At 35.6% G+C, this 21277-nt stretch overlaps 1 protein-coding gene across 3 annotated transcripts in view; it reads right to left on the minus strand.

The window, feature by feature from the left end:
• FAM135A (family with sequence similarity 135, member A) overlaps positions 1–21277 on the minus strand; it is a 153737-nt gene that overhangs the window by 58384 nt on the left and 74076 nt on the right. For 2 of the 3 annotated variants that reach the window (XM_010848500.1, XM_010848498.1), the window contains exons 5-11: positions 17657–17796; positions 17474–17544; positions 15786–15959; positions 12595–12721; positions 11756–11909; positions 7870–7947; positions 4589–4638 (exon numbers count right to left, since the gene is read on the minus strand). In XM_010848500.1, coding sequence (XP_010846802.1) covers positions 4589–4638; positions 7870–7947; positions 11756–11909; positions 12595–12721; positions 15786–15959; positions 17474–17544; positions 17657–17796 — 794 coding nt within the window. Of the gene's footprint in view, positions 1–4588; positions 4639–7869; positions 7948–11755; positions 11910–12594; positions 12722–15785; positions 15960–17473; positions 17545–17656; positions 17797–21277 lie in introns of those variants that run through there. The other variant, XM_010848499.1, reaches the window with a different exon arrangement.

The following is a 21277-nucleotide window of genomic DNA, read 5'->3' on the forward strand; positions in this document are numbered from 1 at the left end:
GCATATATACAGAATCTAGAAAAATGGTACTGAAGAATTCATTTACAGGGTACCAGTGGAGAAACAGACATATAGAATAGACTTATGGACACCAGAAGAGGGGAGGAGAGGGTGAGAAGTATGGAAAGAGTAACACGGAAACTTACGTTACCATATGTAAAAGAGATGGCCAACGGGAATTTGCCATATGACTCAGGAAACTCAAACGGGCTCTATATCAACCTAGTGGGGTGGAATGGGGAGGGAGATGGGGGGGAAGTTCAAAAGGGAGAGATATATGTATACCTATGGCTAATTCATGTCGAGGTTTGACAGAAAACAACAGAATTCTGTAAAGCAATTACCCTTAAATCAAAAAAAAAATCACAGCCAATCTGATAGGTTAAAAATCATGTCAGAGTATTTAAATTTTTGTTTTATAATTAAAATTTTTTCACATACTTATTAGCATTTTATAACTGGATAACTGGGTGTCTAAGCTATATTAATATTAAAAATGGGATATTACAGGATTTTTTTTTGCTGATTTATAAGACCTGTTTAAATATTCCATCTTCTGTCTACTCTATTTACCCTAGTTTATATTACACTTAAATACTGAAATTAAGTATCAGTACATAAAATTCATTAGTAATATCTGAGTACATATGTAGTTTTTAAAACAATATAGATATGGAAATAAAGAACAAATATTTTCCTTTATAGCCTCATTCTTTGTGGTATTCTTTTCTTTATTATTATGTATAGTTCAAATGTGTATGTGTTTGTGTATGTGTCCTTTCAAATATTTTATACGCAATCTAATCACATAAACATGATCAAATATTTACATAGCTTTTCTAACATATACAAATCATATTCATATTTTTCTCCAATTTATTTTTTCAATTAATATATCCTAAAGAGGTTTTCAGCATGAAAACAGTACCCTGCATCATAGAGGAATATGTATTTCTTGAGTTAAAAAATCCATGTCAATGCACAGAGATTCACCTAATTCTTTTAAATGGCTACATGGTAGTTGATAATGCTTTATATTTGTTTGTTGAAATGAACTGGCACTTTTTGTGGGATACATTTCTAAATAAAAACTATTTTGTGGCAGAGCGTGTGAGTGTTTTTGGAACAGATGATGAACTGACCTAAAAAATGTACCATTTCTACCCTCACCAACAGCCTATGCAGACACTAGTTTCCTTACCACCTTACCAACAATGGAGATTAGCAATCACTTTCATTTCTGCAAATTTCATGGTTAAAAAAACCCCACTTTATTGCTTAAATCTGCATCTCCTTGGTGTCACCTAAGCAGCAAACCTGCTCTAAGAATTGCATTTTGTACAGCCTCTATGTGTACCCCTTTTTCCCAGGGGTATTTTGAAACTGATACATAGGAATTCTTTATTTAGTTTCAGTATCATTTGCCACTTTCAGGTATTGCAAATATTTTCTTTCAGTCTGTTGCTTCCTTTCAATTTTATATTGTTTTAAAGAAGTTTTAAATCATTAATATCATATTGTTTACTGTTACTCTGAAGAAGTTATTTCATATTCCAAGGATAGATTGCTTATATATACATGTATACATATATTTGTCTTACAGATTTTTTTGACATTTAACTCTTCAAGTCCATTTAGAATTTGCTTCTATAACATGTTATTTTACCATACTACTATGTAACTGAATGTTCATGAAATTTTATCATATACTCAAATCTTACACATATTTAACGATTGTTCCAGTGCTATTTAGTTCCACTGATTTGTCTTTTCGTTCTTTTAGAGAAATCCTACTCTATTTCCATTACTGTAGTTTTTATATATAAAAACTACATCCACTTGGGCAAGTCCCTCTATATTATTGTTTTTTTCAAAAATTTTTCTTAGTCATTCTTACCTTTCTTCAAGTGATCTTTAAAATAAGTTTAATTTTAAAGTTTCCAACAGGATTTTGATATAATGCATTAATATTATTAACTTGTGAAAAACCAGGTAGCTGTCAATGATCATTTACCTTTTCATCTGGGAGTATCATATGTTTCTTCACTCAAATTTCCTTTAAGGTCAGTGAATAAGTCAGTAGATTTATATTTATCACAAAAACTTATTATTTCTAAAATCCTTTGGGACAACTATTACAACAACATTAGTGATTTTTTTTTTTTTTTTAAAGAAGACACTTGGCTTACTTAAACCGTGGGGAAAGCTTTTAGAATGGGATGTGAAATTGTCTCTTCTACCTATAATTTTAAAAGGAGAAGGTAAATACCTTTTTCAAAAGGATCAAGTTCTCATTTATATTTACATACAGAAATATATCCCAAAGTCAAATATGTATTTTTGTTTGATTCATGTCTCTGATATCTTCCATTACCATAGCTAAACAACAGTGAAATATACAGGGCTCCTAAAATAGTCAAAACATTTAGTTCCATGGGGAAGAAAAGGAAAAACAAAAATCTATTCAATTTAATTGCAAGAATGAACTGACAGAAAAATAGTCCAAGAGAAATTCATTTCTTGAAATAAAATAAATTTCCATTTCTAAACAATATCATTTTATAAAAGTATGTAAATTTAAGCAATGCTTAAAAATTTTGTCCAGAAAGTCTGAATTAATTAACAGGAGGAAAAAGCACACTTTTGATCAGTTAATTGTCTCTGCTATTTCATTTACATGCAAAATATCCAGAATATCCACGTATCTATGGGCAATTTATCTTTGACAAAGAAGGTAAAAATATACAAAGGAGAAAAGACAGTCTTTTCAATAAGTGGTGCTGGGAAAACCAGTCAGCAATGTGAAAAAGAATGAAATTAGAACACTTCTCAACACCATATACAAAAATAAACTCAAAATAGATTAAAGACCTAAATGTAAGACCAGAAACTATAAACCTCTTTGAGGAAAACATAGGCAGAACTCTCTTTGACATAAATCACAGCAGGACCCTATAAGACCCACCTCCTAGAGTAATAGAAATAAAAATAAAAGTATACAAATGGGACCTAGCTTTTGCACAATTAAGGAAACTATAACAAGGTGAAAAAGACAACCCTCAGAATGGCAGAAAATAATAGCAAACGAAACAAATGACAAAGGGTTAATCTCCAAAATATATGAGCAGCTCAAGTGGCTCAATACCACACACACACACACACAAAACCCAATCAAAAAGTCAGCGGAAGACCTAACCAGACATTTCTCTAAAGACATACACATGGGTAATAAACACATGACAAGATGCTCAACATCACACATTATTAGAGAAATGCAAATCAAATCTACAATGAAGTATCACCTCACACCGGTCAGAATGGCCATCATCAAAAAAGTCTACAGGCAATAAATGCTGGAGAGGGTGTGGAGAAAAGGGAACCCTCTTATACTGTTGGTGGGAATGCAAATTGATACAGCCACTATGGAGAACAGTATGGGAGATTCCTTTAAAAACTAGGACTACAACTACCATATGATCTAGTAATCCTACTACTGGACATATACCCTGAAGAAACCATAACTAAAAAAGACACATGTACCCCAGTGTTCATTGCAGCACTATTTACAATAGCTAAATCTGGATGTCCATCGACAGATGAATGGATAAAGAAGTTGTGGTACATGTACACAATGGAATATTGCTCAGCTATAAAAAGGAATGCATTTGAGTCGGTTTTAATGAAGTACATGAACCAAGAGCCTATTATACAGAGTGAAGAGAGTCAAAAAGAGAAAGACAAATACTGTATATTAATACATATATACGGCAAATCCCATGGACAGGGGAGCCTGGTAGGCTGCAGTCCATGGGGTCACTAAGAGTCAGACATGACTGAGTGACTTCACTTTGACTTTTCACTTTCATGCACTGAAGAAGGAAATGGCAACCCACTCCAGTGTTCTTGCCTGGAGAATCCCAGGGACAGGGGAGTCTGGTGGGCTGCTGCCTATGGGGTCGCACAGAGTCGGACACGACTGAAGCGACTTAGCAGCAGCAGCAGCATGGAATCTAGAAAGATGGTACTGATGATTCTATTTGCAGGGCAACAAGGGAGAAGCAGACATAAAGGACAGACTTTTGGACACAGCGAGGGAAGGAGAGGGTGGGATGATTTGCGAAAGTAGCACTGAAACATATACATTGCCATATGTTAAACAAGACAGCCAGTGGGAATTTGCTGTATGACGCAGGGAACCCAAAGCCTGTGCTCTGTGACAACAAGACAGGTGGGGTGGAGAGGAAGGTGGGAAGGAGGTTCAAGAGGAGGGGACACATGTATACCTATGACTGATTTATGCTGATGTATGGCAGAAACCATCACAATATTGCAAAGCAATTATCCTCCAATTAAAAATAAAATAAAATTTAAAAAAAAGATTTTAATCAATAATGATTAGAAAAAAGATAACTTCACACTCAAGTCAAATGTTGTTTGATCAACTAAGCTGTGTTTCTACCTAGAATCAACAATTTTATCTTTGCATTTGAGAAAGGAAAAATAATAATTTATTTTCAATAAAGTATTTAAAAAGGAAACAGAATCCATTCAAATAATTTGGTAATGTGAATTTTAAAAATCCAAATACCTTAACTTCTTCACATAATTCAGTAAGTCGAGCTTCTACATCCATTTCCTCTGAAAGGAGTAAACAGTAATTAAAGTAAGTATTTCAATGTTATATATCTGAAAATTATTTTTGAAATTTTATAAGTAAATTACTTTTAAAAACCTAGGAGATTACAAAAGTTCAAGTCAAAATAATAAACACATACCTGGAATATAAGCTATTGAATGAAAATGAATGACAAAATCCTTTTCAACAAAAATGTAAGTTTATATCTTAGTTCAATAAATTTAGTTTCCTATGAGGCAGTCTAAAATGAAGGCCATTTTTTTCTATATAATCTTGACTTACATTTAATGTATGCTATAACCATTTACAGAGGGGGGATGCAGATTAACTTACAATTAAAATGGTAATATTTACAAAGGAATACAGAAACCAACAGAATAGAATCAGTTATTTTTTGCAGGGAAAGATTTTGCTAACGCCTAAAATATCACATTTAGACACACTTACGTTTATCTGAAATCAAACTAAAATGAGTTTTCCTAGGACAACTCTAACAGCATAGTTATCAACACACAAAATTCCATAATCTTGCTGCTAGAGTGACTTTAATTGATCATTGTCACACAAAGACAAGAAAACATTTTTGTGGTATCTTTGAATTCATTCCTCAGCTCACTATCTCATAAGGTATACTAAATATTTACTTCTTGATAAAAGAATGGTAAACATTTAAATTTGATAAAATAAGCAGTTACACTGCCCAGAACAAAACCAAGCTATGATCTGAATAACAAATACTCGACTGATAACTAAAACTAGTAGGACACAGATGTTTTGTAATTCACAAAATATATATAAATAACCACCGATAACTAAAGAAATTTGCTTCAATTTCACAAATCACTTCACTATCAGATAAATCAGTGGCTTCTAATGTTATGTTAAAAAAAAAAAACCTGCGACAGACCCTGTGTTAAAATCATAACTTTCATATGCCAACATCTATTTTCATATCACTCATGATGTTTTCCTGAGATAGAAGAAAATCAGCAAAATTGATCTCAGTAGGTTACATATCCTATTAATTTTTAAAAAATGAGCATAAACTTTGTAGAGTTTGATACACTTTTGTCACCTTTACATACCAGAGCTTAAATGCAGAATCTGGTCTATGCATTATGATTCTTGAGTTACTTCAATGCAAACACCTTAAGGGATGCTTAAATGTAAAACTTAACTTCAAAATCTCTGGGTTGAAATGACTTAAAAATAACTTAGGCTTTTAACTGAGTTTAATTTTTTTTAATACCTATATATCTATTTATATAATTTTCTAGAGATTTACATATATTTCTAGAATAACAAAGGTTATTATTTTCTTTTTTTTTTGCCATGTCATGTAGCTTGTGGGATCTCAGTTTTTCAACCAGGTTTTGAACTCAGGCCATGACAGTGAAAGCCCAGAATCTTAGCCAGTAGGCCACCAGGGAACTCCCTACAAACTTTTTTAAGTTGGCTCCTCTTGCTAATCCAAGGTGGCAACCTAGAACACATCCTTCCATATTTTCAAATATACACATATATGAGATCTGCAGTTACTGTTTTATAAAAATGGGCTGTATTTTACAAACTTTCTGCATGAAATGTCTCAGTAGTATTTCATGCAAATCTGATATGCAGCTCTAAAGCACTTTTAAAAAAAATGGCTATATAATATTCCTTGGTGTAGGGACCTCATAATTTTCTTCATAATCTATTCTTTGCTGAATGATGGACATTTATCTGTGTTTTCAGTGTTTTGTCACTAAGAATACTGTGATGAACATGCATGTACAAATACCATTACAAAGTAGTAATCCTTTCTATGGTATAAAAAACTAGTACTCCTTTCTATGAACAACAGTGCAACTGCTAGGTCAAAGGGTAAATGTATCTTAAATTTATTTTCTAAATCTATTTACCCACTCATCTACTCATTCATTCAACAGATATGCTAATACAATGTCAGGAATGAAGGATAAAAAATATACACATATTTTTAGAAGTATTATTTAACTAACTAAGAAGTATTATTTAACTATGTTTTAGTTTTGAATCAAGTCTTTTCCTAGCCAACCAAAAACTGGGCCCTTCTTTACACAGACCTTATTAAATGAGCAGCATTTAAAAAAATCATTTAGAATGCTCACATGTAAACTGATAGGCTGGCAATACAACAGGAAATGAGAAGTACAATTTTTTGTTAAAAAGAAAAAATATGTCATAAATGATTATAATTTCATACCATGAGTTCTTTAACTTGATACTTAGGTTACTTAATGAGAGGATAAAATTATGTTCCAAAATAACGATCATAAATAAATCTTCAACTTTTTTTTTTTTTCCTTCCTGGTAAGTTTCTCGCTTAACAATTTCAGTAAAAACTGACCCAATGGAAATATTTCTGAGTTAATTTTCATCTGAGAAATGTGGAGAAAGATTTTGGCTCCTTAATTTCCTTTTGTCCATACTTTTGAAAACTGAGAGACAAATGCTGTGATTTAATTTTATTTTTTATTTCTATAGCTTTTCGTAACTTTTAAAAAATCTTAATTGTGATGGTCTACTCAAAGTAAAAACTTTCAATATACTTAGAGAAAGATAATAAATTAAGTACTATTGCTATTCAAGAAGAAAAGTCTAAAACATATAGAGAAGTAAATCAATGAAATAATGAAATCAGAATATCTCTTTTCAAATATGTAATATATCTGGGTAGCAGTGATTTGATATTCCTGTATTTTGCTTTTTAAATTTAGAATAAAAAAATAAATGCAAACTGACTCAAAAAACAAAACCAGATATTAAAGATGTTTCTCACTTTATTTTTGTAATGCATGAAATTAGCTTCAGTTTTCAAACCACATTTTATTACCTTTAGCCCTACCTAAAGACAAATGACTTTGAACAAATTTAAGTCATTACCATTAAACTAACAAATTCTGGCAATGAACATGGTTTCTAAAAAGTGCTCTTTACAGGAACTCTAAAATGAATATGGAAAAAAAACCAAAGACATCTTTGCATTTAACGTTTCCAATTTTAATGTTCCAAAAACCTGAACATTAAAAACTAAGAATTAACCAAAGCTCAACTACAAATCAGGTTGATTCTTAAAGTAAGTTCTTAAGTAAGGGTGGCAGGAATATAAAATATTAAAAAAATACATATTTATGAAATTTGATACTAAATTAAAGCAAAGTTTTATATATTGATTAAAAGGGATTATTTACTTAATCTATTTGTGAACGTACCTAGACAGGTGTCTTTCTGGATTGCTGGCTGTTTTCTTCTGAGAAGGCGCTCATAAAGGACCTGCATGTTGGCTTTGGCTAGTTATAAGGATTGCACACAGCACTAGTTACTATACTCCTTTTACAACAAAATTTACTAGAATTTTCCACTTTGTGATTAATAGATTTAGTATTGATTCGCTAGTGCAATTGGATTAGAATACCAAAGCAGAATCTTTCAGTTAGTTAATTAGCTTATTAGAATTACAAATGATGTACATTCACGTTTATGTTACTTTGTTCTTTTTTCTAAGTGCATGTGCCGCTCAACATTTCATAATCCGATATTATTTTTATGTTTTAATATCTAAACTCAGAATTTTAAGAGTTGGCAGAGGTGTCAGAGATCAGCAAGGTCGATCCTCTGCTTTTACAAGTGTAGAGACTGGGGCCAAAAAGGTTTCATAACTTGCTAAAGCCTAGATTTCAGAATTCATGATGCTCATTTTTAAAAACAGTTCTTTACCAAACCAGTATTTTAACTGAATGTCATTAAAAAAATGTACATCATTCATCTACAAGAAAAGAAAAAGACAAGCAAAATGGAATTCAAGGCATTATTTTTAAAAAGGAAATGGAGTTTAGATAAACTCTTCATAGCATGGCAGAATTTGAAGACTTTATTAGACTTATTTGAAATATAGACTTACTTAAAATATTGACTTTAAATATAAACTTATTTGAAAACTCAAGAAAAGTGCTAAATAGTAGAAGGAAGTAGAATACACCCTCTAACCAAGAATTACTTTTTATAAACTTATTAAAACTGGTGGATATAATAATATTTAGTGAACAGTGTTTTACAGAAATATCTGGTACCTAACAAATGTAGTTTTGCTAGGATAAAAATAAACAATGTTAATACTTTAGAAAGTGCAACAGTTTTATTCTGAATAGTTAACAAAAATTTTAGATTTTTTCCTAGAAGATACATTCAAGAATAAACTAAAATTCACAACAAATAGAAAAGAAAATATAAATAATAATGAAAAGTTTAAGGATAACCCGAAGTATTACTAATAAATATTTATTGAAGATGAATCTTTGTTTTTAAAAATCCCTAGGAAACTACTATAAAGTATGTGCTGATGCCTATGTACTTTTCAATTGTCAACAAAATCTTCCCTGTGCTATTTCATTCACTCATCTATTCAACAAATATATTTTGAGTAAATACTATGTGTAAGGTACTAATAATTTTTTTCTATCACTATTATCTACTTATCTAAAACTTAAGTTGGGGTTTGCTTTAGAATTTTATTTTCTGGTGAAATATTTTAAGCACATAATTTGGAATAAAATTGCTATTTACTTATTTAGTAACTGACTCCTGAAATTAAATATAAGGGCTTTTAAAATTTATGATATTTTCTATATTATATTCATAAGCTCAAAATAATACATATGTGTCATAAAAGCCATTTCTATCTGAGAGAAAGTTAAAAAGCATATAAATAAATGAATTATCAAACTGAGGTTACCTAAGTTAGTGATAAAGTGCTAATACTATCTATGCTTTGAAATAAATCTTTGACTTTGACAAGAGATGCCTGTTTAAACATTATTTCCTTTTGGAGAAAAATATTTTTTTCTTAGTTAAAATGTGGTATAAGTGTTTTTCATTTGAAAATATTACATGTTAAAACTATTTGACAATTACACAGGCATGGACAGGCCCACTTCACTTAGGGTGCTCTGTACTGAAACCACAAGGAATGCCCCCTGACTGGGCTGCTTCTCTGGCCTCTCTCAACGCTGGACTGACTCCTCAATAAGGGAATGGGGAGGTCAAAGCTCTCCAGAGACAGAGACCTGCTCTTTCCTCAGCACCCTGCTCAGCCCAAGGGAATTCCTCCATGAACACCCTCTGCTTTCTGCACACCCTCATCTTTCCTTCCCGACACACTCTGCACGTCTGGATCCCATCAATCCTCCTGCCCTTAGAGTAGAAGTCAGTTTGTATACTCAGTCCCGTTACTTACAAGTAGTAAGGGATAGCAGTGGTGCAAACATGCAGTCCTAAGCACTACATGATGATGCCTCTGTGAATTCTACAACATTCAACACCTAAACTGTTAACCAATTCTCCTCAGAAATGCCATTACACGTGGCTTCTGTGTTAACCACTTTTCAGGAACATGGTGTTGTCCTTTATTAATATTATGGTTTGACAGTTTTGTGGTCTGACCATTAAACCTAAATTAACCAAAATTCATCACACAATTCTCCTAAGAAAATGTGTTTGAGCTCCAAAGGACAAAATTTAAAAATAAATGGAGTATAATTTACCCATTAATTGAGAATAAGTAATAGCCTAAATTAGTTCTATTCTACAAACAATTCTTTCATTTTCAAAAAACAACATTTTTAAAAGTTCACATTTGAGGCAGTAGTCTCTTAAAGAACTTTCCTAAAGAAAGCAGATGGATGCTAAGTATATAAAACAGCAAGGAAAAAGAATATTTCAGAGAAGAGTAACCAAAATGTTTCTGTGCTACTGTTTTTGTCTTGAGGAAGAACACATGAGCAAAAAAGAACAAACGCTTTCCTACTGCTTGTAAAGGAGCTACACTGAGATCCCACTTGTTTAATGGAATATTTGAATAATGGAATTATCAAACCCTCTGGACCCACTGCTGATAAGTAGGGGTACAAGAGCCAGCCTGTTCTCACAGCTGAATTTAAGTAAGGTACAGATCATTTCACTTTCTTATAATTCTTTTGTAGCTCAAGGTAGGCAATTATAAAAGTGGGCTGCTGCTAAGTCGCTTCAGTCATGTCCGACTCTGTGCGACCCTATAGACGGCAGCCCACCAGGCTCTGCCGTCCCTGGGATTCTCCAGGCAAGAACACTGGAGTGGGTTGCCATTTCCCTCTCCAAAAGCGGGCTAGTTAGTCTCAAAGACAAGAATTATTTTCAGTAACAGTGACTATTTTTGATAGGGCATCAATATTGTTAAAAGACTAAGATCCTTGAGAAACAAAGAAATAAGAACAGTGATCAACCTCGGTCAAATTTAAAAAGCAATTTCTCATTCATTCAAGTAAGTATGATGAAAATAATTTATTCCAAAGAAATAATTAAAATGTGCTTTTGATGAGCTATTAGCTCATATTTGAAAATAAAAGCTTATAAAACTTTCATAAAATGTTTGAATAAAAACATTTTCATAAATCAATAATCTTGTGTGAAATGATATATGTATTTTGCAAACTATAAGTGGTATACAAAATCAAGGCAAATGATTTTTTATTATGTGTTACAACATACAGGTATATATTAATGGACTAAAACTGAAGACTGATTTTTAGAAATTATTTAAATTATTTTCAAAATGTTAAAACTGAGTAATGTTATTATTTTCTCAAGTGAAGTAGAAGAAAGAAGATCTGAGATCACCTAAAATCAATATATTTTACAAAAGGTTCCAAGTACATATAATCTGCTTAGACTATTAACTATTTGGAAGTATGGATTTAATTTACATTACCTAACCTATTGAATTTATTTTCCCTAATTTATCTTCCTATCTAATAATTCTATGGATAATTAAATTTGCTTCTAGTACATTTTCTGGTTATATTCTAAGAGAAGAAGACATACTGTTAAAAAAAATCTATCAAAAGACTCATCTCAAACTTAGCACCAAGAAATTATTTCTCAGTATCATAAATTTTTTAAAAATTTCAGTAAGTAATTATCAAAGCCTGAAAAAGATGGAGTTGAGAGAGAAGTAAAGGTGAAGCACATAAAGCAAACTAGCTGTACTAAACTAAGTACAGAAACTATGGCCAAGCTGATAACAGCAGTATGAGAATGAAGAGGGCCTGGCTACTTTCAACATACCCAGTTCTAGTTTCTGACAAGAGGGGAGCTCTTCTGTTACCATAATGAAGTAGCTGTGCAGCCCCTTGAAGGCCAGCAGCAGGGCAGCGCAGAGGGTGTAGTGGAAACGGTAGGCGTGACGCAGGAAGGAATCTGCGATGACAAAGCTGCAGCCCTGAACAAAGAGGAGATTTGGGACACAGTGTTAGTAACCGGAGTCTAAAAATAGCACACCGAAACTTAGAAAAATAAAGGATTTACTAATCACAGTTATTCTAAAACATGTAAGAAGTCTAGCAGCATCTTAGGAAGTTGTTCTCATTCATACAGGTAATTTAAACACAGGAAATGTGATTCGAGAAATCTTAGTTTCACTGGACTTTAAAAACAAGCAGATCAAATGATGATTTTTAAAAATTTGAGATTCAGATTGTATTTCAACTGAGGGCCACTCTGTTTTTATAGTATGAACCCTCTCTTCTTTTAGGGGAGTAACAGATATACTTATACTGCTGCAAGTTAGGTCTCAACTCTGGCAGGGGTTCCTCACAGGCTCCTCTGGAATGATCCTACCAGCTCCGTTAACAGAGCAGGAGGTGACAGGAACAAGTTAAAAAAAGCACTGCCTGTCAAAGATGCCTATTCATGAAATCTTGTAAAATCTTGAAGCATCAGGTTCGTTTTCATAAAAAACAACTGGAACCAATCAACTTGTGAAGATCATGTTTAATTAGATCTGTAAGTCGTTGAGCTCAAATAATTAATAAAAGAACTATTACATCCACAGATATATAACAGTTAAAACACATTTCATTCAAAACAAGAGAGAAACGAGGCTTTATAAACACTTCAGTTCTTACGTCTGGTGATAACTGCTTTGTGTAGTTAATACCAAAGACCACACTTTCAAGAGTAGGAATCACAGAATCTTTGTTTTGTGCTGGTGCATTTCTGTTTAACCAAGTTGTCTTCACAGGACGAGGAAAACTGGAGGAACAAGCATCACATTATTGTTGTCATAACAGTCTATTTATAGAGTGCTAAGTTAAATGTTTACAAAAGAAAGTCTTTGAGGAATAGAATAAAAAGCAAGGACTTTGCAAGATTATGATTTCTAAAGTATTCTTAAAGTACTTTTACAAATATTCCTTTAAAATTTGAATTATTATTATTAAAAAAAACTAAGATTAGATGCTTGAGACTACTTCTGTATTACTGGGCTTTGGGGAGGGATAAAACAGGGTGGGATCAAGAGTAGCTCAGGGACAAATGAGGGTCCAGCTTTAATTTGGAAATTCTGACCTGTCAGAACTGGTGACCAAATTCACAAAGTTAACAGTCAAATATAGGTGCTGCTTACAGAAATAAAGAGGTCCCACTTAAGGGCAGAAAAAGGAAAACCACGAGTCTACTTGTTCTCTCTCTCCTTCAAAAACAAGGTATTTCCTTTCTCTTCACTAGAAGTCTATAAACTTTAAGATAACCTAAGTAAGTGCTTCAAGGCACTACCTCAATCACATAGGGTATGAACCACTGCTGTTAGTATTAACATTACATTTAATATATCACAAATTCTATAGAATAAGAACCATATTCTGCTTGAATGTTTAAAAATCATGGACAATTTTTTTTTTCTAAGATTAAGTACTAGCTAATTATAAGAAGGCCAAAGCATTTGACTATCTAGCAGTTTGGCAAAAGGGGTAAGGCAGGAAAGTGAATCAAATGTACCAAAAGCAGAGGGCAGTCTTCATGTGCAAAATCAATTTGCTTTGCAACAATGAAATCTCTAAATCCTAGCCAAGAGGGTGTAGCAAGGCAATGGTAAATTCCACCTGCTATGACAGAACTGAGTTTCTCAAGATTGAGTCAAAGAAGCTGTACTTAAAAAAAATCAAGTATAAGAAAAAAGTTATGCAAAAAACAAGCAAAGAAAGAAATCCTAATCCCAGTTACTTAAAATAATTGATTTATATCTATAGTTGGGTTGATCATAGAAATTGTTTTATGTAAAAATAATGTTTAAAAGGTAATATTATAAATTTTTTTTTCATTTATTTTAGAGGATTAAAAAGTCCAGCCATAACAAAACTTCAGGGAAAAACTTGTCTTCACAGAAACACAGTGAGGAATGTTATCTGTAACAGGACCCTCTACCGCATGCTACCAGCAGACAGCCTTCTTCCCCTTTCCTTGCTTTCCTTCCCAACCCAACCATCTTGTTTACAGGCCAAGAACCCCAGGAAAGGCACTGCTCCCTCTAGGGCACAGCTCCAGCAGCAAGAGAGAGGACTTCAGAACCCAGGCAACAACGGAAAGAGGAGCAACCTCAGCTGTTACGGGCGTCCCAGTCTCCTCTCCCATCACTAACCAGAGCCAACAGCTAATCCTCTTGGCTTCTGATTCTGAGCCAAAAGTGTCTTCTCCTTCCAGCAAAAGGTCTCTAGGATGCGAGCTGTCTCTATCCCCTACTAGCTTGTGGCAAAAACAGCTGTGTTGCAAGAGGAAGCACAAACTGATGTTACCAGGATGAGTTCTATGTAACCAGGGACTAAAAAGCAGCACTAATAACCCAAGTGAATCTCAACGAACAGTTCCTACATTTTTTCAGAAAAGAAACTAAGCCATGAATGTATTTCTTTGTTATAAAGAAAAAGTAATGGTTGGAACAGTATAGTTCAGGATTTTTACTGAAATTACAAAAATAAGAAATTCAGAAGACTACAGGAATGTATTGTATAAACAGATAAAAACTTAATTTCAAAACCTAACATGTAATTCATACCAGATATACTACTTATTCAAAAGCTATATATCAAAAAATATACTTTCCTATCAAAGAAGTTTCACTGAGTTATCATGCTATTAAATATTAATTTAATCAACATCTAAAATTGTTTTGAAGATGTTTCTAATAAAATTATGTATAATAATAGGAACACTTTCCTGTTTACAAAGTTATAGCAACTGAGAACAAGCTCTCAAAGGTCTAATAGGAAAGACAAAACCCGCACAATAACTAGTTACAGATCTTACTACAGAATAAGGAAGGCAAAAGTAGGTCATCAGGAGAAACAGACTCTTCCTGGCCCCATGCTCTAAAGACATCACGGGACAACACAGGGGAAGACATGCTCACAATTTTTACAGCAACTTAAAGATACGCAACAGGGTGTTACTAGGGGGGAAATTTGTTAGTGTCTTGGTTTTCTATAAATTCTCAGGGTAATTCCAAAAATCACCTACTTAGTTTTCTGATAAAAACACTTTCTTAGTTTTCAGTTTAGCATCCTAACCCTTGAGTATCATCCCTAATATCAGTTGCTGCAAAAAGATTTATGCCAGCAATTATAAAGTAGTTCATAAATCAAGTCAATTTGGAATCTTTTCACATAAGTTACTGATTTAAAAGTGTCATTTCTGTTGCCCCTCAATAAGGATGATGTTATTTTGAGAACTGAAGAGTTTGAACTGTATCCTCACATTAATGAAAGACAATTCATCTCCCCCATGGAAGTGAGCAGAAAAAACAATTATCCCAATGCATTCATTATAATCCAGAATATTATATACCTTTAGGCTAATGTGATATAGTTTCAAAAGATTTATTTAGTAAAGATTCATAAAATTGGTTAATAACTTAGAAAACAAGAACTATTGTATAGTACAGATTTAAGAAGATACAACTAAGTCCATTCAGAGAAAAGACAAAAAAAGCTATGAAAAGATGAATATACTTTCCCAGAGAATGAATAATTATAGTCTAGCATTACATAAATGCTATACTAAACAATACTATATGGTTGCTTCCAGATTGTATTATTTTTCCTGGTCAGTTTGACAAAGATTGCTCCATATTTTTTCAAAAAAAGTCATCAATTTAATATTCCTATGCTCTTAAATTTTACTAACACTTTAGTATAAAAACGAAAGTATTAAATAAGCGTGACTTTAGAAATTCCTATTTCAGTTATCTTCACCAAAGCATATGCTTTCATTTATAAAAATAAATGACTATATTAATAAGGATCAGGGAGCTGGTTACATTTACCTTATCAGTGGCTGGTGTAGCGCAACCAGTGACGCATGGACTGTAACAGACACAACAGAAAGGTGGAAATAATCAAACATGACGTTAACGTGGTGATGGAGGCCTCTCTGGAGGCTGAAGTGCAGCTTCAGCGTGCGGCTGCTTATTAGCTGCAATGCATTCAGATCATCTGCCCTATGAAAAGCAACCCGTTTGCTTGTTAGTACAGAAATTTAATGAAGGCCAACGTTTTGTAGAGTAATTTAAACTATCAAAATATTTAATTACTTAACTATTTTTTAAAAACAAAATGAGAACAATTTTTAAAGCATCACATTTGCATTATGAAATGCAATATGAAATCTAACAATAAAGAAATAACCAGATCTTACTTACAGTTTTCTATCTGTACTTACAATTTCCATGTTAATGGACTGTTTTTCACTACTGTGCCTACAAAATGAGTCTTTTTTTGATACTTTAGGAAATACTCTCATCCTAAAATTTTACTCCAGTAGGGAATACTGTTTATAGTAAAGCTGCAGTATCATGTAGGTCAAATCCTATTATGATAAATCCCAAAAGGTATTTAAGACTGTTTTTATGGTACAAAATTTTGTTATTAAATGTTGCTCAAAAATAAGCAAGCAATTAGTATATACTTTATCATCGATATTTAGTCATTAGATTTATACATACAAAAACTGAAACAATGCCATGAAAATTGCTTCCAAATATATACGTATTTTTAACCAATATGTACCTACAACTATGAACTATGTACTCATTTCAGCTTATAGAATTCTGACTTGGTTTATGAAAGAATTCCCTCAAGGACTTCTCTGCAATAAACAAGTATTTCAGAGAAGCAGCAGCTACCATGTAAAGACTTATTCCTCTGCAGTGGTAAAGAAGGCATCTCACATCAGACCTCTCAGTACTATGGCTGCCTAGACATTTATGCCACAAGTAGTCTGAATTTGTATACAATTTTCAAGAAGTATTTCTACAAAAATAGAATAGTAAAATGGATCTCTGTTTCTTGTTTTAAATGGATACAAGCACAGCTTGTCCCTAAAATGTGTGACTACTTGTCCAGATGTGTGGACAAGTTTAGGGTTGTTTTAGTCACTAAGTCGTGTGTGACTCATGGACTGTAGCCCGCAAGGCTCTTCTGTCCATGGGATTGCCCAGGCAAGAATGCTGGAGTGGGCTGCCGTTTCCCTCTTAGGGGATCTTCCTGAACCAGGGTAGCCGGTCCTAAATCTTCCTCATGGACTCTGGAAACAGCTGTCAGGTCTAAGAGTCACAAGTCTCGGTAACTCTCTGAAGATCAAGAAGGCCCCGCCTGAAGAGGGCATCACTCATGCCACCAAGAAAGAGTAGCCAGTGACGCAGTGGAACAGAGCTAAGGCAGGTTTAAAGGCCACAAGGCAGGGGTGCTGTGTCAACAGTGCAATGTCCAAGAGTCTCAGAAGCTGTTTCATGTTTCTTCAGTTCATCTGGCTTTGCTACCTGCAGCTCCTGGAACCAGCATGAGCACAAAAAACCAGGACTAACCATTCCCATGAGACTCTCCCAAGGGGGAGAAGTTCAAAATAAATAAGAAGAGGGTAGGCTGGGTTCCAAGAAGAAAATGGGACTTTAATAGGGATAGATAACAGTCACACATGACTACAGATTTTTAACTGTTCGATTAGCCTACTCACGAATAATCTCCATCTGTGAAGTGTAGATCCAGGGATAACAGAAAATTCATTTCCTCAAGGGTTTCTTCAATCTGAAGAGAAATCAGACTATGAGATGCCTTTTGAATATTTTATAGAAAGTTAGAAATATGCCTTGAGGCTTTATGAAAATATTTATCTAAATATATATGAAGAAATGTTTACCTTTTTTTCATCCAACAACATTTTAACTTTGAAGATCATGACATCATTTAAAACAACCTCCTCATTTTTATATAGAATTTGAAATGTTTTACTGCAAATCAGAGAATCATGAACTGAAGCTGGAAAGGCTAAAGTCATACCTAAAATAGACAAGATATGCAATTGACAGGTAAAAGGCAAAATACAGTATAATTAAAACTTGTGGTTATTTCAAAATACTATATGTTAGATTATACAACTCCAACACCATTATTTTATATAGCAGTATTGGAACATTTCTGAAAGTTTATTAATTACTATGATAAAAATGAATAGAGAAGAACATTATAACCATTACAGAACTCTTGTACAACTAATTTGAATCTGAGAAGGTAAATGAGAAACCTCAAGGTGGAATTTAAGAGTGAACAATTCATTCATATGCCAGAGGAATCTGGTTGGCTTTTCTCCCTAATTCCTGAGAGCTAGCCTCTAAATCCAGAATTTCTCAGTGACAGAAGTGTCTGTTATTCATGGTAGCCCAGAGAGTATATGATGAGGAGGTGACTGAGAATGGGGACTGGCCACACCCGTAAGACAACTATGCAACTGGTAAGTTGGGGTTTTCAGCCTCATGCTGTACGCCCAACATCCAGGAGGAAAGAGGGCTGGAGACCAAGTCATGTGGCTGCTGAGCCGATCAGTCGTGCCCACGTAACGCAACACCAACAAATGCGAGACACTGAGCCATGGCCCCTTCTCTCTGTGTTATCACACAGGCTTCCTGGGCGGGAAATGTATTCCTGACTCCCTGGGGAGAGAACAATGGGAGCTTCACAGATCTGGGGCCCTCCAGACCTGGCTGAATGCGTCTGTTCTCCTGGATGGCTCTGCTTTGTATCTCTTTGCTGTAACAGAATTTTAATAACAAGTAGAGTTGTGTGAGTTACTAGTGAATCATTGAACCTGAGGGGAGATCAGGACTCCCAACTTGCAGCCACATGATCAGAAGTGAGGGTAGCCTGTGGATCCTCCTGTCATAGCTGGTGTCTGAGATGAGAGCATCTTAAGGAAAACTGCATACTGGAAAGGGTAGTCCGCCTCCAGCCTGCTGGTTTCAGCTCATCCCAACAGCCTACTTGCTGTCTTATTACTCTATCCTCCAGAAATGGTGGTGGTGGTGGTGGTTTAGTTGTTAAGTCGTGTCCGACTTTTGCAATCCCATAGACTGTAGCCCTCCAGGCCTCTCTGTCCATGGGATTCTCCAAGCAAGAACACTGGAGTGGCTTGCCATTTCCTTCTCCAGGGAAATATCCTTCAGAAGTAACATGGAAAAAGCAGTTATAGAAGCTAGAGTTGGTCAGTGGGCACCTCTGCAGGCAGAGAACTCAGAGTGTGACACCGGAGTCCACCTGGAGCAAGGAGGGTGCCCCCATGGGGTCATGTCGACACCTCTGTAGGAGGGGATGGCGGTCCAGGCAGAGCAGGGTGCTGGGCACTCATGCAAGATGAGGGGGCAACTGCACGAGAGGGCACCTACGGCTTGCAGGGGAGGGGGTCCTGGCAGAGGGGCACCCTGGCAGAGCAGCTGCAAAAGGATGAAACTTCCACCTGAGTGTGAAGGTGGGTGTGGGCAGCGGCAGCCTGATGCACTCCAACACGGCCGGAGAGAGGAGAGGAGACTGCCTGCAGGAGGACAGAAAGGCTCAGGTGGGGTGAGGACGGTCACAGGACAGGAGCTGCGTGAGGGGCTGAAGCCCCAGAGGCGCGCAGACGCGTCCACGAGGGAGCGGGCACGGCACAGCAGCCTGCTTATAGAAGAGACTGACAGGGGACCAAGGGCCTCAAGGACAGTGACAGCCAGCTTCCTCACTGAAACCTCCAGGCAAAGGAGGGACACAAACGGAAAGGAGACCCAACTACAGAGTGAGTCCTGCAGCACTAGACGAGAATTAGAAACACTGATTCGAATTCAAGGTTTTCTATATGCCTAAAGAAAAACAGGTGTAAACGTGTCCATGTATGATAAATACATGTGTGTGTATACAGATCCTCACCAGCTCTGTCCACTCAAAGGGGCTGAGAACACAACCCCAGTACTGGCTCCTAACACTGGTCTCATTAAGAGGAACCAGGGCTTTGGAGAAATGGCTGACTCCAGAGTTGGGCACACACAGGACAAGACAGGCCTGGCCCATCATTTCACATCAGAAAGTAAGTGCTAGAAAAATGAGGGGACACATCAAAAGAACAGGAAGCCAGCTTGAAGGGGCTATCCTGGTTGGATCTGGGATCAACTGAACATCAAAATAAATTATGAGAGAAATGGATTAACATACACTGGATAATAAGAGAAATTCACAAATCCACAGATACAAATAAATAAAAGCCCAGAAGTCTGAAGGGAAAAAGAGTGACTTTATAGTGGAGAAGTGACAGAGAATCAAATGATCTGTTAACATCACATGAATGGGACACACTGAGGGCATGTGCCACCTAATAAGATACAATGAGATGAGCACAGCATCACTCCTGAGACAGTCCTATCAAAGATCACAAGGGAATCACAGAACAATGAAAACTGAAGGACTTTCTACAAACTATCGGGACTACAGTCTTCAAGAACATTATGGTCCTGAGAGTCAAGGACAGACGGAGGAACTCTTCCAGAACGAAAGAGACCCACGAGGCACAGCACCTGTTACAGGGCACAATTCTGAACTGGATCATTTGCTGCAAAGGCCTTTATGGGGAGAGGTCACAAACTTCAATGGGTCTGAGTATACGTTGGCAAGGAAGTACCAATGTCAGTTTTATAATCTGATGCTTTCATTGGGTTATACAGGACAATTCTCTTGTCTGGAGGACATACACACTGAAGTGCTTGGGGATGGTGGAGCACAGTTCAGGAGAGAAGTGCTTTGTCTCGTACTTACAACTTTTCCCTTCACACATATATAAAGGAAATCGAGTAGATCACAAACTCAACTTCTATAAAGGGGCAGAGGTGAAAAGAGGAAGAAACTTTCCTCAATGGAAAGAAAAACTTAAAGCACTCAGATAATGCAGAGGTAGAATCTGCCACCGCAGAAAGCACCAGAACGGCTGTAGCTCCGGAGCAGGGCTTCTTCCTCCTCCATGATCCCCTCCCACGTGCCCACAGCTCCTGTGCGCCCATGGGTGCTTGTAGACAGGCTCCGGGCCTCCTATGGCCACCTCCACCACCTCCGAATGGCATGGAGTCAGGCAGCACCACCTGCAGACTCCTGGAAGCCCTTATGCTTGAAGGCTCTAGCACTCAAGGCAAGGTTGTGTGTGCATGCGTGCTTAGTCACTCAGTCGTATCTGACTCTTGCAACCACATGGACTGTAGCCCTCCAGCTCCTCTGTCCGTGGGGCTTTTCAGGCAAGAATTCTGGACTGAGTTGCCATTACTTCATACCAAACAACTCCAGGCATCAATGTGGGTGATAAATCGCCCCAATTCATTCCCTCCCCTCCCTCAGGTTTCTTGCCTTGTAGCCCTCCTAGCTCCTACTCCTAGTCTGGTCCCCTAAAGCTTTCATGACCAATGACTGCAATCCTTTGGTAACTTACATTTCAATCAACACCCTCTCTCATGCCCCGGCCTTTCTTTCCAGT

This window comes from Bison bison, unplaced genomic scaffold (assembly GCF_000754665.1).
Source record: "Bison bison bison isolate TAMUID 2011002044 unplaced genomic scaffold, Bison_UMD1.0 scf7180017864268, whole genome shotgun sequence".
Classification (NCBI taxonomy): Eukaryota; Metazoa; Chordata; class Mammalia; order Artiodactyla; family Bovidae; genus Bison; species Bison bison.